The sequence below is a fragment of the Globicephala melas genome, chromosome 17 (assembly GCF_963455315.2).
Source record: "Globicephala melas chromosome 17, mGloMel1.2, whole genome shotgun sequence".
Classification (NCBI taxonomy): domain Eukaryota; kingdom Metazoa; phylum Chordata; class Mammalia; order Artiodactyla; family Delphinidae; genus Globicephala; species Globicephala melas.
This window is the reverse complement of record NC_083330.1, coordinates 50,556,163-50,583,648: the sequence shown is the minus strand read 5'-3', so window position 1 is coordinate 50,583,648 and position 27,486 is coordinate 50,556,163. Positions and strand designations below refer to the sequence as shown.

Below are 27,486 nucleotides of genomic sequence, written 5' to 3'. Positions count from 1 at the left end.
CATGATGTGTGAAAGTGCCAGTGATGAGACCTTGATGGGAAACCTGGAGATGATAAGTGATTGTTACTGCTCCAACTCAAAATAATATTCAAATTTAGGGACTATTCTGATTACACTTAAAAGAAACCAGAGGGCTTCCCTGGTGGCGTAGTGGTTGAGAGTCCGCCTGCCAATGCAGGGCACGCGGGTTCGTGCCCCGGTCTGGGAAAACGCCGCGGAGCGGTTGGGCCCGTGAGCCATGGCCGCTGAGCCTGTGCGTCCGGAGCCTGTGCTCCGCAACGGGAGAGGCCACAGCAGTGAGAGGCCCGCGTACCGCAAAAAAAAAAAAAAAAAAAAAAAAAAAAAAAAAAAAGAAACCAGAAATGTTCTAAATCATGTATTGTGTTAGAGCTATTTTACTTTAGGTTTGATCTTTAGCAAACTAGCGAATGGATTAGGGATCATTGAAGGAGCCTATCATATTCTTTATTTTGGAGTAGAGGTTGCACTACAGTCAAGGGAGCGTAATCATGAAGGGGGCACTTGGGTAGTCTGCCCGGTGCTAATAGTATGTATTTATCTGGTGAGGAAAGAGAGGGCGCTCTATAATTTGGGCGATAGTTTAGACTGCTTAATAAAGTGTATAAATGTAGCAAACACTTAATGCCTACCTTTCTTACACCATTCAGGGACAAATGTGTGTTTTTAGAAAATAATGCAAGGGAATACAATGTGGTAGGAATTGTGACAGCGATGCACTGGGTACTCAGGGAACCCATGGATGTCAGCTAATGTGCACTTGGAGATGGGTGAGTCTTAAGATTTTCTAGAGAGTATATTATTATCTGAAATGATCCCAAAGGGAGGAGTAGGGTGAGTAAGAGCAAGAGGGAAAAGGACATTCGTAGCAGACAGTCAGCTGAGAGTTGGCACATAAGGTTTGAGAGTGGAATCCTGGAAGATGAGGATGGAGAATCCCTAAGCTGGGCAGACACTTCACTTGTTTTAGAATGTTCTCTAGTGGCAGCAAGGGAGTAAAGTGAGGTGGTTCTTAAACTGAAGGCTGCATCAGAGTCATCTGTAAAAACACTGATTGCTGAGTCCTCCCCTAGAGTTTCTGATTTGGTAGGTCGGAAGTGGTGCCCTAGAACTTGCCTTTTTAGCAAGTTTCGAGATAATGCTGCCATGGCTGGCTCAGAGACTACACTTGGGGAATCAGTGCTACAGTGTAATAATTATGTTGTCTCTATCTGTCGTTAATTCGGGAGTACAAGGCTTTGCCTTTAGTAAAAGACACATCTTAATATCCTCTAAGCATATTAGGATATTGTGAAGAAATGTGTATTTTCCCCCACGTCCCTCATTAATTATCAATATCAAAATCACTAATCATATATCTGATACGGACTCTACTAAGTTGACCATGGTAGAATACACTGGCTGTCAGGTCAGGCTTCTAATGCTTCCAACTCTCTGCTGACCCCTTTTCTGCCTCCTTTACTTTCTCATAACTCCCTCTTCCTAATTCTCTAAGATTCCAAGTATTCTGGCACATATGGTATTCTAATTTATAACTGTGTCTTGATATCTGAGAATCTGATTCCCTTATGTTTTGATTTTGTGGATAAAGTTTTGACAAAAGATTCTGATTGAAATGTGGCTTCTACATGAGTAGAAGCATTGTAGACCTTTATTTTGGACCAGACTTTGAAGGGAAGAGCAGGGGAGTGTTAACTGACAGAAAAGTGGGATCATGGTGACTACTCAGGCAGAGAGGGGCCTTCTGTTGGCTTTGTCTGCAGCTGGCTCAAGAATGGAGATCAACCAGGTATTCTAACTTACTCTTTGACAATGGGTGAGCCTCATGTTCTGAGCCCCAGTGTCCTTATCTGTAAAAACTAACGGAGTCTATGAAATCATTGCTCTAACATTCTGGGATTCTGAATGCCTTCAGAAATCACTTTTTGTTATTCCAGCCTAGCCCCTCTTCTCAAACTCTGGGTGGGAATGGCTATTCCAATATTCTCTTAACAATTCTATGTCGCAGATAAATATTTGCATTTTACCATTGAAAAGATAAGCTCAGAATGGTTCAGAAGCCTACCCAAGGATACACAGTATGAAGCTGAGCTGAGGCTAATTCCTGTGTTTCTTTAACCATACCTTTCTGCTTCCCTTGGAGAAAAGAAAATAACAAAAATCACATTATTAGATAAGTTTTAGAATCTGTCTTTTTTTTGGAGGGGGGGAGGGTAAGGTCTTCACTTTCAATTGGCATTCTTTGAAAGAGTACTTTCCTGAGCTTTCTTCCCTGAAGAGGGACCTTGCCTTGGGGGCCATTCGACAGAAGGTTAACAGGTTGCTGCCTGCTGGAGAAAGCTTATTGTCCTAAAGTGGCTTGACATTGAAAGAGCTGCTCCTAGCCAGTTAATAACCTGACCAGAACTTGATAAGGTTAAAGAATAGTTCCTTAGAGGGACCACAGACCGTGGCCCTCTTGTCCCCTTATCAGAAGACAATTGAGATGTGATTACCTGCTGAGTCTCTCAATTCTTATGCTTTCTTCTCAATAAAAGCCATCTCTGCAAGAGAGCTGGCTATATTTTGATGCACCTATGACTGGGATAAAACATTTGCCAACTGATTTTAGTTTTAGGGGGTTGTATCTAAAAGCTTGGTCTCACCTGCTCCACAGTTTAATTGGCTGAGGTCAGCTAGTCAAGAACTTGGCGTTCTAATAGGGGCTCAATATATATGAATTGGATGATTGACATATCCCAGGTGGCTGGGGTCTCTGAGAGTAAGAGGGAGGGCTCAGTAACGCTGGCTGCTCTTCTGTGAAAGACACCATGTGCTTACTAGTAATAATGAAGACTTATTTAGCACTTTCCTTCTGGTTAAGTCTTTTCAACCACTTATGAAGTAGATACATGACTGTGGGAAGCAAGTAAACTGAATCCTAGAGAAGTTAAATCACTTGTTCAAAATCTGGTAGTGGAGCTGATACTGGTACATGTGTCTGCTGACAACCCATGTTCATTGTTCCTGGGCTATATGCTTCCTGGAATTCTTTTCAATTTGTTTGAAAGAGGGATCACTTTATAAATTTGTGGAACAGGCAAGCTAAAAGTTGAAACTATTTTTGCGTTTTACGAAGACATTCATATTAACTACTTTTAGCATTTAAAATCATTTAAAGATAAACAAATTTCTTGCTGAAATGCTAAACATGATTATCTAGGAAGGTGGTGGTATAATGGAGCAACGTGGTAGGTTACTATTGACCAAGTGACAGCCCTTTCCAATTCTTTTAATGAGCCAGCATTGATGATAATGAGGATAATTGGGTGATTCTTTTCTATTAAATTTTTTTGTGTGTGAATGATACATAAGTCTTTATTGAAGTATAGTTGATTTACAGTGTTTAGTTTCAGGTGTACAGCAAAGTGATTTAGCTATATGTACATATATATCTATTTTTTTCAGGTTCTTTTCCCTTATAGGTTATTCCAAAATATTGAGTATAGTTCCCTGTGCTAACCCTAACCCTATACAGTAGGTCCTTGTTGGTTATCTGTTTTATATACAGTAGTGTGTATATGGTAATCCCAAATTCCTAATTTATCCTTCCCCTCCCTTTCCCCTTTGGTAACCACAGGTTTGTTTTCTATGTTTGTGGGTCTATTTCTGTTTTGTTTATAATTTCATTTGTATCACTTTTTTAGATTCCACATATAAGCAATATCATGTACTTGTCTTTCTCTGTCTGGCTTACTTCACTTAGTTTGATAATCTCTAGGTCCATCCATGTTGCTGAAAATGGCATTATTTCATTCTTTTTTTATGGCTGATTTATATTCCATTGTATAAGTATACCACATCTTTTTTGTTTCAATATTTGCTACCATTCATACTTAAAAAAAAATTATTTATTTATTTATTTGGCTGCATGTGGGTCTTAGTTGTGGTAGGTGGACTCCTTAGTTGTGGCAGGTGGGCCCCTTAGTTGTGGCATGTGACCTCTTAGTTGTAGCATGCATGTGGGATCTAGTTACCTGACCGGGGACCGAACCAGGGCCCCCTGCATTGGGAGTGTGGAGTCTTAACCACTGTGCCACCAGGGAAATCCTTATACCACATCTTTTTTATCCATTCATCTTTCTATGGACATTTAGGTTGTTTCCATGTCTTGATTGTTGTAAATAGTGCTTATGTGAACACTGGGGTGCATGTGTCTTTTTAAATTATGGTTTTCTCCAGATATATGCCCAGGAGTGGGATTGCAGGATTATATGGTAGCTCTATTTTTAGTTTTTAAACAAACCTCCATACTGTTCTTCATAGCAGTTGTACCAATTTAAATTCCCACCAACAGTGTAGGAGGTTTCCTTTTTCTCCACACACTCTCCAGCATTTATTGTTTGTAGACTGTTCAATGATGGCCATTCTGATCAGTGTGAGGTAATACCTCATTGTAGTTTTGATTTGCATTTCTCTAATAATTAGTGATGTTGAGCATCTTTTCTTGTGCTTTTTGGCCATCTGTATGTCTTTTTTTGGAGAAATGTCTATTTAGGTCTTCTGCTCATTTTTTGATTGGGTTATTTGCTTTTTCTGATATTGAATGGTATGAGTTTTTTATATTTTAGAGGTTAATCCCTTGTCGGTTGCATCATTTGCAAATATTTTCTCCCATTCTGTAGGTTGTCTTTTCATTTTGTTTATGGTTTCCTTTGCTGTGCAAAGGCTTTTAAGTTTAATTCGGTCTCATTTGTTTATTTTTATTTCCATTAATCTAGGAGCTGGATTTAAAAGATATTGCTGTGCTTTATGTCAAAGAATGTTCTGCTTATGTTTTCCTCTAAGAGTTTTATAGTATCTGGCCTTACATTGAGGTCTTTAATCCATTTTGAGTTTATTTTTGTGTGCGGTGTTAGGGAATGTTCTAACTTCGTTCTTTTACATGTAGCTGTCTGGTTTTCCCAGCACCACTTACTGAAGAGGCTGTCTTTTCTTCACTGTATATTCTTGCCTCCTTTGTCATAGATTAATTGACCTTAGGTGTGTGGGTTTACTTCTGGGCTTTCTATCCTGTTCCATTGATCTATATTTCTGTTTTTGTGCCAGTACCATACTATATTTTTTGAAGTATAGTTGATTTACAATATTATGTTAATTTTTGTTGTATAGCAAAGTGATTTAGTTATACATATATACATTCCTTTTTATATCCTTTTCCATTATGGTTTATCACAGGATATTGAATATAGTTCCCTGTGCTGTACAGTAGGACCTTGTTGTTTATCCATTCTATACATACTCATTTGCATCTGCTAACCCCAAACTCCCACTCCATCCCTCCCCCAGTACCATATTTCAAATACTGTAGCTTTGTAGTATAGTCTGAAGGCAGGGATCCTGATTCCTCTAGCACCGTTTTCCTTTCTCAAGATTCTTTTGGCTATTTGGGGTCTTTTGTGTTTGCATACAAATTAAAAAATGTTTTATTCTAGTTCTGTGAAAAATGCCATTGGTAATTTGATAGGGATTGCATTGAATCTGTAGATTACCTTGGTGGTACAGTAATTTTGACAATACTGATTCTTTCAATCCAAGAACATGGTATATCTTTCCATCTGTTTGTATCATCTTTGACTTCTTTCATCAGCATCTTATAGCTTTCAGAGTACAGGTCTTTTGCCTCCTTAGGTAAGTTTATTCCTAGGTATTTTATTCTTTTTGATGCAATGGTAAATGGGATTGTTTCCTTAATTCCTCTTTCTGATCTCTTGCTGTTAGTGTATAGAAATGTGACAGATTTTTGTGTATTAATTTTGTGTCCTGCCACTTTACCGAATTCATGGATGAGCTCTAGTAGTTTTCTGTAGTAGCATCTGTAGGATCTTCTATGTATAGTATGAAGTCATCTACAAATAGTGACAGTTTTACTTCTTATTTTCCAATTTGGATTCGTTTTATTTCTTTTTCTTCTCTGATTGCTGTGGCTAGGACTTCCAAAACTATGTTGAATAAAAGTGGCGAGAGTGGACATCCTTGTCTTGTTCCTGATATTTAGAGAAAATGCTTTCAGCTTTTCACCATTGAACATGATGTTAGCTGTGGGTTATTTTCTATTAATTTAAATTGGATATACTGTGAACTATTTCCTATCTTTTCAGTCTGTAAACAAAGTTCAGATAAAGGTAAGCAATAGCTTATTGCTTTGTGCTGAGGAAAGCAAGTAATAACAGCATATTTCAAATAGTTCTTAAAGGAGATGTTTTGTTCAATTAGTAAACACTTTCACTGACCAACCTGTGTGTGTGTGTGTGTTCACAACCCTACAAGGCCTCTGTCAGGCATGTAGAAGTCCTCTTAAACTAATTAAAAACTGTACACATAGATCTGGAAGAAACCTAATTGATTCTGTTTCTTCTCTCCCTCTCCACCCAACCCCAACAAATGTGCATATTGAGGCTTATGAAGGAAGTGCTTCCCCAAAGTCATACAATTTGTCAGTAGCAGGGTGGCCTAAGTGTCTGAGTTACTGACTCCAATGGAATATTCTTTTCATTATACTGTTCCTTAAAAATAAACCATGTGATGTAGACAAAACTATTATGTACAGTTATAAACCTGAATGTTAGAAAAATCTCAAAGTTTCTTTGACTATTTTTTAAATGAATGGTCAGTTTAAGTGTTTAAATCCCATTAAGGATTGCAAAACATTTGGTTTTCTAAAGAGAGAAATCAATTTGTGGAAAATCACTTTAAGAGAACACTGAGGACTTCACTGGTGACAGTGGTTAAGAATCTGCCTGCCAATGCAGGGGACACGGGTTCGATCCCTGGCCTGGGAAGATCCCACATGCCAGTGAGCAACTAAGCCCATGCGCCACAACTACTGAGCCTGTGCTCTAGAGCCCACGAGCCACAAGTACTGAAGCCCGCATGCCTAGAGCCCATGCTCCACAATAAGAGAAGCCACCACAATGAGATGCCCGCACACCGCAACAAAGAGTAGCCCCCACTCACTGCAACTAGAGAAAGCTTGTGCACAGCAGTGAAGGCCCAACACAGCCAAAATAAATAAATAAATTTATAAAAAAATAAAAGAGCACTGAATTGGAAGGAACTCTGAGCTGTGATTTGAGCTTTTGCACTAACTAGGTTTACAAGCTTAGACAAATACATAACAGACGCTGGAATAATAACCTTCTAGTTCTAATAATTCTCAAGAGTATCTATTAAGAAAATACTGGGTAACACAGTATTATTTGCTATTGGCTATTCACTTCTTTAATATTGATCTCTTTGTGACTTTATATGAATTTTAAAGTCTAGTTTCTGCTGTGTTCAATCTCTTCTTGCAACCCTTATCTCTACTTGGTTTACAGGAATATGCCTACTTTTATGTCTTATAGAAAGACAAAAAATGAGACATAAGTGCTTCAGTGTAGTTTATAATAAATTGGTGCCTAATTTGGAAATGGAGATTTTTATAATTTAAGTATTTTTGTTTTAAACAAACAAGGTGAACTCTGTTTCAGTGTTTATTCTAACCTGAAAGAGATTTAATATTAAATTTGTTAGTCATTCAGTAGATACATCTGTTGTGTCAAGTACCCATACCCTGTGAATACTGAATAGAATAAGACACGCTCTTTTTCATGGGCTCTCCATTTAATAGGGTGATTATAATGAACATAGTTATTAACAACTATGAGAAGAATTATTGTCATGGGCGTCTGGGTGCTGGGAGATTATGGGGAGTTTTAAGGAAACTTCATGGCTAGGGTGAAATGTACACGGTGATGAAGTGAGGATAGTAGATGGGTATGTCTATCAAGAAGGATCTTGTGTTTGAAAATCGAGGGTTTGAACTGATTCTGGAAGTGAAAGGGAGCCATTGAAAAATTTTAAAGCAAGAAAATGACATGACTAACTTGTGTTTTTGAAAGATCACAGAGGTCCTCATGCAGCTGCAGTCGAGCAATCTTAGTTTGAGCATTATGATTTGAAGCACCGGTATGGTTAAACTATCAAGGATTTACGATGTAGGCCAGGTTGGAGATACTGTTAACAACTTCAGTTACGGTTATTCACCTTCACACTGCAGATGTTTAATATACTGGTCTAGGGTAGCAGTGCCATGACTACTTGTTGCAAGAGAGACCCTTTTTTAATTGTATTGGGTAATGCTAGAGAAAACTCAAAGAGTACTCTTTCTTGCTATTTGATCTGGATGACAAATTATATCAAATAGATAGCCTAAGAGCTAGGATGTATATTTTCCTCCCTGTGGTAAACATGGCTATGTGATTTTCAATACTACTTATATTTAAAAATTTTAAATGATGATACTAATATTTGGAATGTTAAAAGTCTGTTCAGATATTTAATAGAGGAAATCTTTTTCAAGCTTACATTTAATTTTCTTGTGGGTTTGGTAGCTCTCTTGAATGAGCCTATTATTTCAGGATAGACCCAAGTTTGACAGCATCATTCTCTGTTAAAGGCAGATGCTACCTTGTGCTCTGTTTCCCTTTGTCTAAGTAAGGCATCTATTTTGCACTTTAGTTTTTAAAGTGCTTTCCTGTACATTCTCTCATTTGTTGCTGACAATCCTATGAGGGAGATAGTATTATCCCTATTTACAGAGCAGATAACAGAAGTTCTGAGAAGTCCACTTACGAGCCTAAGTGTTGCCTGCCACTACATGGCACAGTGAAGGCTGTATCTACTTCTATCATCAAAGCTACCTTCACAAACAGAGCTGGGTAAAGATATCAGACCATAGAACTAGATATAAACATGATGCAGGTTTTAGCCAAAACATTATTTTGTAAAATTATTTTTTTCTCTTCAGTCAACCCCTTCGCTGAGAAGTCAATGCCACACATAATCAAGAAATTAAAAGCTTATTAAAATAGGGTGGAATTTTGACCTATTACTAACTGATAAGGAGTCACCCTTTTTTATTTATCAATATACTGTGAAAAACATTGAAGTAAAACATTGAAGTAATATTATCCCTATGTTGAAATAATTTCAGAGTCCTCAAATTCATTTGATATTTGTCTTACACACACTGCCAGATGGTGTGTATAAGACATCACTATGCCTCTCTAAGTTTAATGCTACCATTTGGTGTTTTAAAAATGAAATTCTTTTCTTTTTTCCTTCAATGTACTCCATGGATTTCCATCATTCTCTAGGCATCATAGTCAACATACTATGACCAGTGGTAAAATCAGTCCTGTCACCTTTTTGGTAGGACCCTTGAGGTGAGAATAGCTTTCAAATTTTTCATTGGTTGGAAAAATTCAAAAAGAATAGTATTTTATGACACACAAAAATGATATTAACTTTAAGTTTCAGGGTTCGTGAATAAATTTTTATTGGAAAACAGTCATGCTTAATCACCTACATACTGTCTGTGGGTGCTTTTGTTCTACAACAGAGGTGAGTGGTTTAGACAGAGACGGTGTAGCCCACAAAGCCTAAAATACTTTCTATCTGGCCTTTTACAGGAAAAGTTTGCCTATTCCTGCTCTTGCCTATTTGGAGGGTGAAGGGATTCAGAGAGTCTCCTTGTTTTCCTTGGATGGAGGTTGAGTGGAGGGCAAGACATATATTAGCTTACATATGCTTTACTGTTAGTTGGGTGGAGAGATTTGCATTTTCCAACATTTGGAAAAATTCAACTAAGTCTTTTTTAGGTCTGAAATTTATTAACCTGCCTTGGTTCCACCTTAATATGAAAGGGTGACAACTTACCAAAAAAGGAAAAGCACAAGGAGTAACCAAGATGAGAGATCTGCTACTGGTAGGAATTTAAAATCTGATAAGAGATATTAATTTGGTTTATAATTTTTTTAACTTTTTTCATTACTGTCACATTTCTTTCCTATTTTATTCTGAGGTAGTTGTCCTTCTCTCTCATCCCCTTTAGATGGGGGGAAAAAAGCCCTTTAAACACCTAGCTTTGTATTCCCAGCAAACGTGTCCAAGTTTTAATTGCAGTTGTTTTGAGAATGATTTCAAATATCCATCACTTGAACATATGAGAAATGAGGCCAACATTTTTATAGTTCCTTATTATTTGACCACATGATTTTACACAAGCCTCAGTGTTTCTTCAGATTTCTTTGTGTGGGTGGGCAAGATATAATTTTTAAAATAGTCAGATGTCACAGTGAAGCTCCCAGCAACATATTTTACAAATTTGAGGGGTTTTTTTTAAGAAGTGTTGTAACACTTTAAGTTAAAATAAATCAGGAGGAAACAATTTTTGATAGCATATATATCCTGTGAAGTTGAAATAAAGGGCACTTTGGGCATATAAAACAGAATTCTATAATTATCTGAAAAGCAATGTATACATTTCTGGATTGAGTCCATTCATCCTACCTAACTGCAATTTGAGAATTAAAATTACTCCCAGGCCATGATTTTTCCCATCCTTGTGGTCACTGCCCTAACGGCCATGACGGACCATGTTTAGTGCACTTCATAAATTGAACATCTTTATAGCGCTTGGAAGTGGGTGCTGCATGTTTGACGCAGTATTTGTTGAAGGTTAGGCTTATTTAGCTCTAGGAAGTAATACACATTTTATGTGGTATCTTTTAACCTTTTCTTTTTGTTCTCACCTTTAATTTGATACTCTGAACAAAGATATGATATAGGTAAGTCAGATATTTTCTCCTCCTATCTGTTGGGGAAGGAAGTAGGGCACAAAGAGCATGTAATTTCCCGCCCCTCCCCCCAATTCAGACTTGCATTTAGATCTCAGTTTTCCTAAATCCTGGCTCTGAATGTTTGAAGTAGATGACTTTCTATGTAGGTACTCAACAAATGATTGTATTCAGTTTGTTTAGCCGTATGACCTAAACAAGGGTAAAGCTACTATGTTTACTGTAGACAGTGGTCTTTGGATAATGCCTTTCATTTAAGTAGTACATTATGTATGTATGCGTGTGTGTGTGTGTATATATATATATATATATATATATATATATACACACACATATACACGCATATGTATATAATTAAAATTTATTATATGAATGTATAGGATATAGAATTAAAATAATTATACATACATATACCCATATACATACAGTGTCTTGGTACCTTATTTGAGCTTCCTTCCATCCGCCATCTTGGACTATCCTAGTTGGCAAATTTTTATACTCATAATAGCTCACGTTCTCTTCTCAGATATTATGCTGAGATCTTTGCCTCTATTAAACCTCTGACTTCTCTCAACTCTGAGATAGGGCCTGATGTTACCTCCTTTTTAAAGGTGAGGCAAAGATAGCTCTACTGACTTGCTGATGGTCACACAACAGTAAGGGAGCCAAGACTGTAACCTCAGACCCGCTCACCACTGTACTATTTGAAAGGCCACTATATTCTCAGCATAGTACTTATTCCTTGCCTTGGCTCTTGTTTGAAATGTCCTGTTCTGCACTTGACATAGTTGCATTTCACTCTATGCTAACTCTCCTAGCTAATAAAGGCAATCTTTATTTAAATCCACTCTGGTGGGTTTTACACAGACTTCTACCTTGGATCTTCTCTTAATTTAGTGAAATTAATGCTGGTTTACTGCATCATCATTCAAATAGCTCAGTTGTAAGTATGAAACACTGAGTCCTGAAACCTCTGAATCTGTCCTTTATTTTCTTTAGGTTGAAATATAATGAAGCTTCTGATGAGCTGCATGTAACTAGACCCTACTAGAAAAAATGTAATTTTAGATTTTAGGTCATAAGTTTTCATCAGCCCCTACTCTAATGGGATTACTGCAATAGTACACATTAGAAAGGCATGATTTGTGTAACATAAAGCTTAAAAACTTTATTTAGGGATATTTATAAACCATTGCAAGTTTTGAGAAGGAATGTTAAACAGCAGTATTTGAAGTTGTTAGAGAAGCCTAAAAATATTTAAACAATTTTAAGAAACCTCATATGAAGTTGCACAGTCTAGTACTTTCCATGTGAAAACACTGCTAAAAGTCTAATTTCAAATGTCTTTTGGAACAACCTGTCCCTTTAATATCTGTTCAGATGTTAGTATACACTGGGCCAAGAAACCTCTAGGGTTTTCCAGGGGTTGACTTGATGCTCTTTGATCCTTGCAACTGCTAACTGAAGACTAAATCTCGCCCCCAGCCGCCCACCAGGGGTGTGTATGCCACGTTCTGAAGGAGGTGCCAGGAAGCTGACACGAAAGGGCAATTAGAGAACAAGAGGCGGTTGGATATTCACAGTGTGCTGAGGAGCCTGCAGCCCACAGCCCTGGGGCCCAAGAAATAACAGATTCCTCAGTGTGTGTCTGAGGTCCTCTCTACCTCACTGATTCTTTCCTTTCTCTAATAATTGATTGTAACCTATAGAATTATGTGTTCACAGTTGGGTTGAACAGAGGCTGCTTTTTCTCTGTTTTTCATTTAAGGTTTTCATTTTTTTGTTTATATTATTAGCCGCTCTGAGATATTCAAATAAGAGGTGGTTTTTGTCATCTAGATTTTGCTGGGGAGATAAATAAAACTCTCGGTGTGTCAAGGCCCTGAGAGCTGCGGCACCAAAGGAAGAGGCAGGGGAGGGGGATAACTGGATCTTTCTCTTCTCTCAGCTCATCTTCTCCTCCACCCACTTTGTTGGTTCTGTTGATTCACCGTAACTCCTTTCCCTATGACTGTTAGCTCTTAGAGCATGAGACTCTCAGTGGTTTTCCTTACCTCCCCTCTATCCCTGCTCTAAGGTAGCTTAATTTCCTGAAAATACCCTCTCCCCAGTTCACTGTAAAGACTTTAGCGTAGTTACATTATTACCTTGTTGCCTGCCTGGGTACCTTTCCTATTAGTAGACAGAATATCCTGCAGTGCAGGAACTTTGCTTCTTCATCTCTCCCTCTAGCTATCATCCTGGCGCCTGGCTCCGAGGGGCTGTTATCTGCCAAAATGAGGGAACAAACCAGATACCATTTTGACCACGTTATTCTCATGTGTAATCTATGGGGACCTCTTACTGCTAGTTAGACCAAGCCCTAATTTGAACTTTACTTCATTTTTGTTCATTTTAATTGTTACTTAAATACTTAAAACCACAAATAATTTATAATTTTACCTCCTTTTTTGAAACTGAATAAAACAAGAGGTGAAATTCTCCACCCACAGCCATCTAAAGCCGAGTACCACGTCACCCATCTAACCTCCAGTTCATTCCGGCCCCTCTTCATCGGGTGTCACGCACTACGTGAACCATCGCCGTTGTGTTACGATGGAGGAGTCGCCCTCCCAGGACTCTGCTCTCCCCTCTGTCTCTCTCAGACCTGCTCAGCGGAGGTTCCAAATTCCATAGCACACATGACCTGCCACACATCAATATTTGCGTTCTCCATTATACTCGTTTTCAGGTGTTGGACTGTTTGTTCCTCCCATAAGATTTGTAGTCCTTTACCAGCAACCATAGATTTTCTTTCTCTATGAAAGATATTTACAGTGCATTTGAAACAATCTCATATTAAGCATTCAAATGAGATTTTAAATATAAAGGAATTGAGTTTTTAAATGGCATTCACTTGGCAAGCACTAAAACTCGACCACGTGTCCGGCACTGTGTTAGAAACAAGGAATTCAGAGCTTGGAAAAAAAAAAAAGTTTGTAATGGCAGAACAGAAATGGATCTTCTCTGCCTCTAATGTACCCAGCACATGCTTCTAATATCTCCTGTGCTATGTTGCGATGCCCTGAAAGTGCCACATGGCCCCCTCTCTTTGGCTTTTCCACCTCCAGGACAGGGAATGGGTGTTACAATTTTATGTTCTCATAAAATGGCACAAAACCTGGCACATACTCAATTTTTGGAGGATGTTTGGAATGAGCTATTGAACTGAACTAGAGTATAATTTGAGAAATGTTATAATGGAGCTGGTATGGCTACTGTGGAAGGACAGAAAGGGTACCCAGGCTATTTTTCTGTTTCTTGGCCAGAGCAAGCCTCCCTTGCCTAATGACAGCCCCATCAGATTGCATTTGGACACAGTTTTACTTGGACAATAATTTTACTTAAACCGATACTGGCAGCCCTCACTTGGTGGATTACAGTTTTGAGGAGGCACTATAATTTAGAAGCATGTAAATTGGATAAAACAGGGTCTTGTATTTCTGAACAAGGACTTAAAGCCCAGGTTTCTAGAGACAAGACCCGTGTTTAGTAAAGTTTGATATACCCATTTTCTTAGTCAGTATAAATTTTTGAAAAGTTTTTCTGTCTGTTGAATGATCCCATTGGTGTTTTAAAACTCATTTATTTATAAAATGGACATAAAGATTTTCCTGAAATGTTAATACAGTGGCTATTTCTGGGGAGTAGGCCCGATGTGTCATCAGGTAAGGAAGACTTTCTATCTTTTCCTTTAAACCTTCTGTACTGTTTTGAATTTTTATTCGTAATGAGAATGTTTTATATATATATATATATATAAATTTTCTTTTTTTGCGGTACGCGGGCCTCTCACTGCTGTGGCCTCTCCCGTTGCGGAGCAACAGGCTCCGGACGCGCAGGCTCAGCGGCCATGGCTCACGGGTCCAGCCGCTCCGCGGCATGTGGGATCCTCCCGGAGTGGGGCACGAACCCGTGTCCCCTGCATCGGCAGGCGGACTCTCAACCACTGCGCCACCAGGGAAGCCCTGTTTTACTTTTGTATGAAAAAATGAGTTAGTAGAATTGATGTGAATCCCTGAAAAGAAGCAGACTGGCAGTGTAGTTGGTTTTATGCCGCTGTTAGCTTTAAAAAGCTTTTGGCCCGGTCCGGGAGGATCCCACATGCCGCGGAGCGGCTGGGCCCGTGAGCCATGGCCGCTGAGCCTGCGCGTCCGGAGCCTGTGCTCCGCAACGGGAGAGGCCACAACAGTGAGAGGCCCGCGTACCGCAAAAAACAAACAAACAAAAAACTTTTCGGCTCAAAGGTGTTTGTGAGTGAACGCATTGTGTCAGTTCAGGCTGCTAAGTATGTGGGCGGCCTGCTTTGGTTTTACGTTGTGGCGAAGAGTGACGGAGACCAGGAAGATCAGTGGAGCTCTTGACGTGGTTACAGCTTTGCACCAATCAGAGCTTTTATTTAAATGCTTCAATGAATAAAAAAATGTTTAACTTTTTTCCTAATGATTTGGAAAGCACCATTGAACATATGAAAGCAAAGGACACTGGCAAGAGATGGTCAAATGATTATTTTGAAGGCTAAGGCAGGTTCAGCATTATCACATAAGGGGTATAACCTCATGCTCCCAAATCTGAAAAAAAAATTGGGATGGGATAACATTCCTTTATTCATTCTTGCCTGTTTAAAAATCAAAAGAATTTCTTTTAGAATGTAAATACAGTGGCATTTTCTGTATATTTAAGTAGGTCACAAATGTATATTGAAATATCTTTTTCTCTTTTACTTTTAATACACAAATACATTGCAATTAAAAAGATTCACATGACTCAGAAATATAATTTTTTTTTTTTTTTTTGCGGTACGCGGGCCTCTCACTGTTGTGGCCTCTTCCATTGCAGACCACAGGCTCCGGATGCGCAGGCTCAGCGGCCATGGCTCACGGGCCCAGCAGCTCTGCGGCATGTGGGATCTTCCCGGACCAGGGCATGAACCCGTGTCCCCTGCATAGTCAGGCGGACTCTCAACCACTGCGCCACCAGGGAAGCCCAGAAATATAATTTTTAACATTTCAAAATTCCGCTATTTCCCCTTCCCAAATTAACTTCTCACGCTACTTCATATATGTACACATACACGTGTATATGTGCTTTTATTGCATCATACTCTATATATCCTGCCACTTGCCATTTTTCATTTAATGATGGGGCTCACAGCTTATTCTCAGTCATTGCTTATAATTCACCTTGTGCTTTTTCATGATTATAGTATTTTATAATTTGAATTCATCAGATTTTTATTGTACTGAAATTTGAGGACAAATAATTAAGCTTTCTTCTAGCCAGATTTATGCCTGAAGAAGTCCTAAGGGACTTTAGAGAGAATGATAGGTATTTCAGAAATTCCACATTCTGTGAACTGGTTTAGGAGCATGGAATGAAATGAGGAAAGGGAGCTACAAGTAACAATAAAGATCAGGAAAGGACCTTGTAAAATTATTTCCAAATGCTTATTGCTATAACTTTTTGGCCTAAAAGCTCATAGGTGCAGGCCATGTTAAAAAAAAACAAAAAACAATCAGATCTTATACATAACAATTGACTTATGAAATGTATAGTCCTTTTTTTAAAAAAATATATAAATGCCTTGTTCTCTTCACCCTTTAGGTCTGTTTTATCCTTTGGAATGTTTATCATTATTTCTTGGAAAATAATTCTGCTAACAGGAAGGGCTGCTTGCTTTTTCGAAAAATGTAGCAAGAAAACCAACAATTTGTGGACATGATGGTCATGTATTTTGACCATGATTAAGAAGCTACTGACCAGCGATAGACCACCGTTTTATAAAAATATAGGTTACAGCATTTAAGGCTGCAAATGAACATTTTATAAGGTGATAAACCATTCTTCTGTGTCCACCATCCTCCCCTGAAAGAGCAATAGTGTAATTTGACTATGGACTTTCACCCACACATAGTTGGTTTTCCAATTGTAAATTTGGGTAACACTTTAGAAGAATTAGCTGCTTCATGGTGGTCACTTAATACATGCAGACATGTTTAGACTCAAACTTGAAAGGTGAAGATTGCCGTTTTCTTTTTATAAGTCTAGAAACTGTCATTATTTATAATGTAATCTATTTTAACAAACTTTTTTAGTGTTTGTATTCTGGTTTTATCTTCTCAATTTTCAAAATTTTGATATTCAATGATTTCATGTTTTGGTTATATTTTTTATTCAATTATATCTTCGGTTGTGGAAACTAGTTTTTAAAGCTTTTCTGAATCGTTAAATCACCAAATATAGTACTGGCACTCAGAGGCTTGTTAAAAGAATAAAAGTGTTGCCAGGGAGTTTTCGTAGAGCTTTATGTGCTGTTAATTGCCATCAATTAAATCTGTTACAAGTAGTAATGTACTGTAATCTGTCGAAAACCTCTCCTTTCAATTAACCAATTCTCCGACCTTTCCTTCCTTCTCCTTGAAGAGTAGTTTAGAGTTTATTTATTTTCACCCCTACAAACCAATTACCTCTGGCCCAGCTGTTCCTCGAATACAGGGGAATCTGACCTAGAATACAAGCCTGTAAATTATTGCTTCTTTTTACACCTTGTAATGTGAATGGTTTAGTGGAAAAATACATGTTTCTGTTTCTAATTCACTGGTGCTTCTATCTGCAGACTACTGATTATGAGCTAGTCGATTTACATATATTGTTGTAGATCCTCACAATAACCTTGTAAAGTCAGTGACATCCCTGTTTTATACAGAAGGAAACAGAGGCTCAGAGAGGCATGTAGCCATTCAGAGTCACATAGCTGGTAAGGGCAGAGCTGGGATTCAAAACCACACCTAGCAGAACTGAAAGCATTTCTCTTTCACCAACTGTTTCCAACGAAATTCAGTTAGTGTGTTATAGAGAAAAGAGAACAGATTTAGAAGACAGTCCATTTGGGGGCTTTCAGAACCAACTCAGCCATTACCAGCTTTGTGGCTTAAGTCTCAGGTTCCTTATTTGCAAAATAGGGGTACCACTGCTCACCCTGATGGACTGTTGTGAGGACTAAGGAAATGTATTATGGGTTTTCCAAAAAATGACTTAAAGTACCCCTCCTAGTTAAGACACCCTCTGATGAAAGTAAATGCATTAAACAGCATTTTAACTTACTGTCTTGGAACAGAATATACTGATTAGACTGTTCCCATTGTGTTTTTCATAGTAGGTCTTTGGAAGAGCAGAACAGATTTCAATCCCACCAGCAATGTAATTTGTAGGGGGAGTGTTTTTCTTTTTAATCCTTCATTTTAATCCCATTTGGAGTTGCAAAAATTTCTGAAGGGTCTCATGCTGCCTAGGGCCCCGGGCTGGAATTTTGTCTTAGCCTATTGATGTGGTGAGCTGTTGGAAGAGGTAGGAGTGATTTAGAAGGAGATGGCATGAGGAAACAAATGAGTTGAACACATATTTCTCTGACCACTAGAATTCCAGTCGAGCTAACCGGTGAGTTTGTGAAAGTTTTATTTGCAAAACCAGTAAATTTTTGACTGAAATTTTCTCTTTCTCTTTAAAATTGTTTTTAGGATGCAGAATAGAAAACTGTGATTCTTGCTTTAGCAAAGACTTTTGTACCAAGTGCAAAGTAGGCTTTTATTTGCATAGAGGCCGCTGCTTTGAGGAATGTCCAGATGGTTTTGCACCATTAGATGAAACCATGGAATGTGTGGGTGAGTAGTTTTCCATGTAACTTTCAAACTTCAACTTTTATTTTAACACCCGTTTCTTGGGGGAAAAGAATGCATGCTGGATGTATTCATCATAGAAACAAATCGGTTCTCTTGTTATTTATTCGAACTGAAAATTATTTAAGTTCTTTGCTGACTTTATGCTGTTAGGCAGTATCATATATTACATTTTGCTTCAAAATTTGTTAGTTTTACATCTAAGTTAAACCACTTAAATGCTGAGAATAATGTTTTTATTATCTATGTAATACATCCATTTCTTAATTAGCTTATAAAGTTATTAGTAACCGTTAGAGAAAAGCATTTTGTTTAGAAGAAAAACAAGATTTTCAAGCCGTGCCGTGTGGTTAGCTGGTCTGTCACTGTTGTTACATGTGTTAATTATGGAGTTTCTTGCTTAGCCATTTGTATGAAAAAAATTCAATTGGGAAGAGATTTTTTGTGCCAAATGTACTTTGTTGGTGATTGACTGAATGTTGCAAAGTGCATTAAAACAATTTTACTTTTACTAAATTTAGATATGTAGAATGCATAATTTAATATACATATATATGCTGTTTGTGAGTAATAATTAGGAATACACATTTTATAAATTTTATATTTTTTGAGTGTTTAAAAAAAGTTCGGTAATTTTATACCACTGATTAAAAGGTAAAGATCTGTCAGTACCTACGTTTTGATAAATGCCTCAATCTAATCTTAGGTGTGATGGCATCTTCACCACTCCCACCCCTGCCATGCCTGAATTTTATTTGACATGTTATACATCTGATATGGTGTACAACAGAGCAGTGTATTCTAAATGAGGCTTTCCATCTCTTTAAAACGGAGAGTTAAATTGAGAACGTTTTCCCTGTAGAAATTTTGAAGTAGTCTGTAATTATGTATTCAGAAGCTTGCAGAGAACACATTTAAATGAGAGGTTTTTGAAGAAATGTGTACATATATTCCTATATATGTGTGAGTTAATACAGGCATACAGGCAACACCTTACTGCAAAATAAGAAAGTCACTAGAAGAGCATATTCAGTACGTTGAATTCGCTTTTGAGAGGCAAGACCCACACCTATTACAAATGTTCAGTGGAAATGCTTATGAAACCCTTAACTATTAACAGATTAACCATAGAGTCCTATGCATTCCCCTAAATAAAAATCTTAAGTAGCTTTGAAAAATCTAAGAGTTCCCATGACGCCTGCTGAGATCTGGAATGTGGAAATACTAATTCTAGGCCTGAGTCCTCATCTGCTAGTGTGATGGGGTTTTTAATGGTGAATTTGATGAGGAGGTTTAACTTCGCATATTTTTATGCTTTTATCTCCTCCCCCTTCCTCTCATCGCAGGGTATTGGAGAGTAACCTACTTTTCCACTATATGAACTTACAAAAGGGGATGCTAAAAGCTTACATATCTAGGCAAAACATACATTTTCAAATATCTGACCATATTTGTTTACTTTTCAAACTATGGTAATGTGCGGTATCAATTTAGGGAGTAAGAAATATATACTGCAGTGTAAGACACCTTTTAAAAGAATTGAGACAATCAGAAAATGCGAAACACTCACTATCCTTTTCATCATATACTTACTTCCAAAATAAAACTAACACACTTGTGAATTTCGGGGGGGGGGGGTGCATGCAGAATTAACCTGTAAAATTTTGTGTCCTGTCATGGTATGAAAAGAGTATCTTTTACTGTAGGTTTTAGCTGTTGAACTTTTTAAAGATTATATATTTCAATGTCTTTAGAATGGACCAGTAGCATCCCTTCAAAAAATGAACTAAGACAAATAGTAATTTTTAAAGTACTTATGTGGTAGTTATTTACTTTTATCTATAACTTCATAATTCAAAGAGTTAAAGTTCCTGAAAGGTGTATACAGGTCTTGTGGGCTGTACAACTTAATTCTTGGTATCTGAAGGTGGGGGAGTTAGAGAAACACTGCTATGTAAATTTGGTGATGGTGGAGAAATGTATACCAAATTGTCATCTGTGTTTGTTTTCTCTCTATTAGAAGGATGTGAGGTTGGCCATTGGAGTGAATGGGGAACTTGTAGCAGAAATAATCGCACATGTGGATTTAAGTGGGGTCTGGAAACCAGAACACGGCAAATTGTTAAAAAGCCAGCAAAAGACACGATACCATGTCCAACGATCGCTGAATCCAGGAGATGTAAGATGGCCGTGAGGCATTGTCCAGGAGGTGAGTTCAGATAATCCCTATTGTGGGCTGTGTGCTTTCTGAATTCTCCTCCTGTCTAATCACTCTCGCTCCCAAAAAAGTATTTATCTATGAGGGAAACCTGATAATAACATTGGTGTGAATATTCCACGTTACACTTCCTTAGAGACGAATGCTTAAACTGTGAAGAATGTAAAGTGAATATTTAATTTCATGGTACCTTGAAAATAATTTAGAAGACTACATTACAAATGAGCTTTTAAAATGAGATTTCTAAAAGTGTGTGTGTGTGTGTGTGTGCGCGCTGGTTTTTTACTTTTTCTTTTTTTTTTTGCTAATGTACCATAAAAGCCAGTTCTCGTGAAATCAGGCCTTTGCTCTAAGAGAAGTAGCCAACTTTCAGCTGAGAACAGTTTAGATTAGAAAGGTTTATGGAATCTGTAAAATCATCTGTATCATTACTAGTTGAAGATGACAACTTAAAATAAACTTGCCCAAACACTGGGAGGAATAAACATTGTCTTCATGTTACCACAATTAGCCGGTTCTCTTTGTTTTGATAATAATTTGTGGAAAAGAGCTACTGGTATGTGTATGTTTATTTGTGTCTTTGTAGTAATTGTGCTGATTTGTAGTAATTATTCTGTAATAACAGGATTAGGCCCACTTACAAATTAGGAGAAGTGTACATAGCTCAGGTGCTGGCTGGAGCCGAGTCCGTATGTCGAAATGCAGTTCTTAGCGCTGGTGCTGTGCTTCTGAAAGCATAATCTCTTGTTACTATTTATTTTATCACTAGCGGATGCCGCATTGCCAAAGATGAAGTTAGGATTTTTCTAGTGCACAAAGTAGGAAAGCAAAAAAGAAAGTTGTGTTTAGAAAATTGCCCTGTGAAACAGTCAAAACTTTTGTTTGCTTTCGTTCTTCCTGTTGGGCATAGCTTTTCAGCTTCGTGGCTATAGCCCAGAGAGGGAATATATATCTGCTTAGAATGGATTTATATCCATATTATGCTGCCTCATAGAGAATGTCTATGATCCATGGAGGAAGACAAAACTTAAGACTTGAAGACTCCAGTCGGCCTTTGAGAACTATTAGATCCAGATTCAGAAGCTACTATTAGGAAGGCAGCTTTTCCTCTTGAATTAGTTTTGCTTTTCTTTGCTGAGTCTTTGAAACAAAGTTTTTTTGGGTCTGCTTTTCACTAACAAGGATGGTTTTGTTCAGTTAAACTGGGTATTTTTCAGTCAAAATATAAGAAAATATTTTCTTACAAAACTAATAAGCCACTTCTTGGATAGCTGAGAGCATTTAACCTGCAACCTTGTACCTAAAAACAAACCTGATGTATTCAGGTATTGGAAATAAAGACTTTCTTTGTTGTATATTGTTTATATAACTACCCCCCCATTCCTCTTCCAGCAACGTGGTCCCCCAATTGTGGTTTACGTTAATAGCAAAAATTAACCTGAAAATGCTCCTATAACAAACATGCTTATGTGTAACAAGAGCCAGCATGTTCCCCTCCCCTCTGAAACTATTTTGACTCAGCCCCAGCCTTGCTTGAGAATTTTGTAGGTAACAGCTAAATTTTTAACCTGTAATGTTTATTGCATTTTTATTTTTTATGCTTCAAGCAACAGTGCATTGTCTTAATAGATATAACCTGACACTGTCAACAATTAAAATTATGTCAAAACAAATGTTTATGTATCATCTGTTAATATTCTCTTTTTGACAAGTGAACCAGCAATGAACTCTTATTTAATTTACATTTAGGTTTTACCAAATATTATTTATTAGGATAGACATTAGGAGAGACTAGCTATTGCTCTAATCCCGTATCTACATATTCAGTTTAATAAATTCAATTTTTGAGTAAACTTTAAAGTTAGTAGGTTTAAAAAATTATATTGGAATTTGTTTTATGTTTTTAAAAAAGGGAACTAACATAGGATTGTTGATAGAAATGGAAAATGACTCTGCAATAAAATAACTTCAATTTACAAATGTAGGAAATGAAAACTAGAAAGTTAATTTTGGAAATTGAGCACCAATTGATAAAAATTGGCATAACTTCCAGTGGAGTATCCCACCTTGCCTCAGGTGAGAGAGGAAAAAGTTCCTTTCTCCAATAGGTCACGGGGATTAATGGAAGAATAGAGAAGAAAACCACTTTATCCCATTTTACATCTTGACTTGATTTCGGTGATCTGCTTTGACAAACCATGCAAAAATGTAAGTCGTAATCAGGTTGGGAATACAGGCATTTTTCAGATCTTTTCAACATATGTATGGATTTTTCTCCCGTTGGAGCCAATCTTAACCTGATTGCACACAAACGCAGCCTTAGCCTCCTTCACACTGGAGCATGGGCACATTAAAATCAGCTGCTTTTCATTACTGGAAGCCATAAGTTAGAGGTCAGCGAAATGGAGTAGTCCTAAGTATATAAGATATTACACTGAAAACTATTAGAAATGAGACAATAAATGGCTGTAAGATTTAAAAACAACAGCGTAATGCTTTTGCCTATTTTCCCTTAATTATTGTATGCTTATTTGCTTTTAAACAGTGAAAGAATATTTGGAAATGTCTTAAGTCATGGATTGATGTATGACTTGAAGTTACTGTTCATTTCCAAACTTTTCTTGATTAGTTATCCTTTCTTTCATTTCTGATGACATAATCTGTGGAGTACCTTGGGCTTTTCTGACTCTCACTCTTCAGGATTCCGGTCTGGTGATCAGGAGATCTGGGTCTCTGCACCATGTCAACTCATTAATTCTATGACCCTTGGCAAGTCACTTAACCTCTCTTGGCCTCTATTTCCTCATTTTAAATTGAGGGTATTGAGGTAGGCAATCTCTAAGATCCAGTCCAGTCCTAAAATCCAATGACTCTACGACTAATTGCCAAAAGATATGGGTAGGTTTTGTGGCTGTCATGTGAAGGGTAAGGAAGAGAACTGTAAGCCCAAGAGCATTGTTTTACGACCAAGAACTGACCACTTTTCCAGTAGCTGTACTGTGCATTTGCCAAGCCTTCTACATCTGGCAGCTTTCATCCTCTTCCTTCCTCCTCCTTCCTTTTCACAGATAGTGAACCCTCAAAGACTGTCCAAGACTCTTGTAAAGTCTGCATATGACCTATGCTTTAGCTACCAAGATAGCAGGAGGATGGAGAAAGAAAGAGGAGGGGATCGTAAAAGACGATGGGAAAGAGGGAAAGACTGACAATGAGTCAGAGGAAAAACAATTGAACAATGAGTATAGGAAACAAGGGGAAAAAGAACAGACTACTAAAAATGAAGACTGTACTCAGAGCAGATGTAACTGTCTTCACTCCCCTCCCTCCCACCCTGAGCACACTAATAGAATTCATCCTGTTGGGACCAAGTTACTCTATTAATATATAACCTGCAGCTTTATCATGACTTAAAAAAAATTTTTTTTTGGCCACACCACGCGGCTTGCAGGATCTTAGTTCCGAGACCAGGGATTGAACCTGCACACTTTCAGCAGTGAAAGTGTGGAGTCCCTACCACTGGACTACCAGGGAATTCCCTAACTTGCAGTTTCAAATGGAAGGACTTTCAAGTGTGGACTATGTTGTACATTAGACAATATATTAATAGAAAAATATAAACATGCTATGATGAAATTTAAATGACAAATGGAAGAACAAAATCATGGTTGCTGCAGTACAAAGTTGGAAAACGTTGACGTACAGGGAGCGGGGGTTAGTGGGAATGTCATTTGGAGGTGACAGTAGTCTTTCACAGGATTGGCCAACACCACCTCAACCTGAAATCTTCTGTCCCATATGTAAAGTTCCATGATAACTAATTTTAATTTATTCATCAGGTGTTTATTGAGCAGTGCTGTGTACCAATCATTGGTCTAGGCATGGTATTGCTCAAAGTTCTTACGGTGTTTATTCTAGTGGGATCATGGCAATAAAAAAGTGGGTGAGTGCATAATTTCATGTGGAGATGGGAGCTATGTGAAGAAAAGTAAAGCGGGGTAAGGAGCTAGTGAAAATTTGGATTGGGAGTGTATTATGTAGGGTGTTCAGGGAAATTGAGGGAGTGACATTTGATCAGAGACCTGAATGAAGGAGATCTTTTGAAGACCTAGGGAAAAGATTTTTTAGCTCTTGACTCAATAGCTATGTTTTATGAACATCATTGATTCTTCCATTACATACTAGGGAAGAGGAAGGAACTGAGATCCAGGAGGCTCTGCCTGGTCCATGGAGATGTAGCAAGTTATTAATGGTAAAGCCAAGAGTAGGACCAACGTCTTGCCCAGAAAACTCAAGTTTTCCTGTACCTTTTCCTTGTTCCTTATCATAAAATTCAAAGATAAAAGCTATGGTTGTCCAACATCGAAGAAGCTGACTTTAAACGGTCTCTCCCTCCACCCCAATGCATCATTTTACTTTGTTTTACAAATAGTTTTTAAAAACATGACACTCTGCAATCACCACCCCCTCCCAATGTCCTCCCACTTGAAATAGCTGGTGAAACATACCCCAAAGGTCATTTCACAAGTGCCGAAGTGTTGAGCCCACTGGCTTTGTTTTGCTTCAGCCATTCCTACTAAGGCCATCTTCTTCTGTAATTTTAGTATCTTTGGTCCTCAATTAGTTGTGGGGAAAAAAATGTGATTTCAAGATTATTCTTTCCATCCGCAGTCTTTCACGATGGCCCTCCCCCGGAGGCTGTCTTGGTGGGGCCACACCCAGCACTCCTCTCTGCCCCCTTGCTCCCTGGCTGTCCAGGAGCCTTGGGGCTCTGAGCCCCTCCCTCACATTTAGTAGCTCTGTGTCTGGAATGCCCTTTCTCTTTCTGACCCATCTAAGCAATCAGACTGCTAAAGTACTTTAGGTGATGCTTTGACAGATGGTCAGATAGCTTTCTGTCTCTTTTGCTCGTGGCTGCCTCAGCTCACAATACTTCAGGTGTTAGTAATAATATGGCGCAATTCTTTAAGCCCTCGTATTTTCGTAGTATTTTCTCAGGATTGTGCTACAATTTAAATATAAAAACTTGCCCCTACCTATGATTTCAACTTGAAAACAACTCACTCCTCTTATTTGACATTACTTGACCAGCATCTACTTTTTTTTTTTTAAGTGGCTTTTAACTTGGTAGGATACAAAAGAAAATACTATTTAGCAACTTAGAACCAGAATCTCTGCAAGCATCTACTTTTCAAAAGGCAATAGTAATAAGACCTCTCCAATTTTTGTTTTCTGTATATAAACTGACAGCAACATGTGGATTAGGTATTAGATACTATAACTAAAGATGGTTGTAGATTGTGATGGATTAAACCAAGAGCAGGAAATAAGCACATTTTCAGTAGGATAGGGTCAAGAAAATATGCTTTAGACATATGTTCTTTATTTCTCTACATTTTGTTTACATTTGAGTTGCAATTTATGTGGTCTGTTTTATACATGCCAACCTCAAGAGTAGTTTGGGAGAGGATAAGAGAAAAACCTCTTTTCTTTTGAAACTTTCAGAGTTGTCAGGAATGTAGATATTGAAATTTTTATATGAATAAGAGAGCATCTAAAAAAGGGCAATTCTTGTTGCCGCTTTGCTATGCTAAATATGTTGTTTCCTTTAAAATCAGGGATTTGTGTTAGTCACTATAAATTAAGCAAATTGTACTATTTCCCAGGTACTCTGGACACACGGCAGTGAATGGTAATGTTTATTTTATAGTGATTATAAACTGGGACAGTTATTCATAAGCAGCCACATCTCAAATGTAAATGTATGATTATCTTATAAAACTGAGGTTTAACAAAGATCCACCTGCTCCCAAACATTTCTCTCAGTAGCTAAAGTATCTGAAATTCCTGCCTCATCTGTCTTAACAATGAGCCTTTAGGCAGTGTCTTGGGACGTATCCCCTCCCTTGCGGCTCCGCCCACAACTACTTTTTTTATTTTTTAATTTTTTTAAATTATTTTTTTTGCGGTACGCGGGCCTCTCACCGCTGTGGCCCCTCCCGCCGCGGAGCACAGGCTCCAGACGCGCAGGCCCAGCGGCCATGGCTCACGGGCCCAGCCGCTCCGCGGCACGTGGGATCCTCCCGGACCGGGGCACGAACCCGTGTCCCCTGCATCGGCAGGCCAATTTTTAAATTTTATTTTATTTTATTTTTTTTACTTCTTTCTGGGCAAGTGGGTAGGGGATAACTATGTGGGCACCTGGTGGTGGTGGTATTTTTTGTTTTTGTTTCTGTATTTTTTTTTTAGCAATGATTTCTTTCAGATTTTCTGATTCTCACATTTCAGAGGGTAAGGGTCTGAGGATATTGAGGAGCAGAAAAGTGGGCCCCGATGTGCTGTACATGGGAGCTCATGGAAAGTCCAGAGAGGGCAAGATGAAGTGCAATCTTGGACTTAGACGTAGAAATACAAGGGCGTGCCAAGCACCCATCACATGGCGGCTGACGGAGGGCATATAAGACAACCTCTTCTCCAGTTGCATTTTGAGCCTGTCCTGGTGCCAGACTTGCTTGTCGGAGGGGCCAGGGAGTGAGTGAGCGAACCCACACCTCTGTGCCAGTCTCTACAGCTTCCCATCTGGAATCTCTACTTAGCCCCACTTAATTATAGTCTGGAGCAACATGTACTAGTCTCTTTTATGGGTACTTGTAAAAAGGATTTCTCAACTACATATGCCACCGAAGGCCCGACAGTCTATGTGTAACCAGGCAAGGACAGGAAAATTCCAAAGGAGCCTTTCTTTTATGAATTCTACCCAGCAGTACGCTACTCTGATCTTAATGTAAAATATATAAAACAATTTTTACAACACTCTAAAATAAAAACAACTTTAATAGGACACACATGGTGTCAGTGGTAGATTTTTTTCCCGCTC

General features: G+C 38.2%; 1 protein-coding gene across 2 annotated transcripts in view; it reads left to right on the top strand.

The window, feature by feature from the left end:
* Nucleotides 1–27,486, top strand: part of RSPO2 (R-spondin 2) — a 161,946-nt gene that overhangs the window by 82,972 nt on the left and 51,488 nt on the right. For both annotated transcript variants that reach the window (XM_060287177.1, XM_030863095.2), the window contains 2 exons: nucleotides 18,236–18,379; nucleotides 20,415–20,603. In XM_060287177.1, the coding sequence (XP_060143160.1) occupies nucleotides 18,236–18,379; nucleotides 20,415–20,603 (333 nt within the window). The remainder of the gene's footprint in view (nucleotides 1–18,235; nucleotides 18,380–20,414; nucleotides 20,604–27,486) is intronic.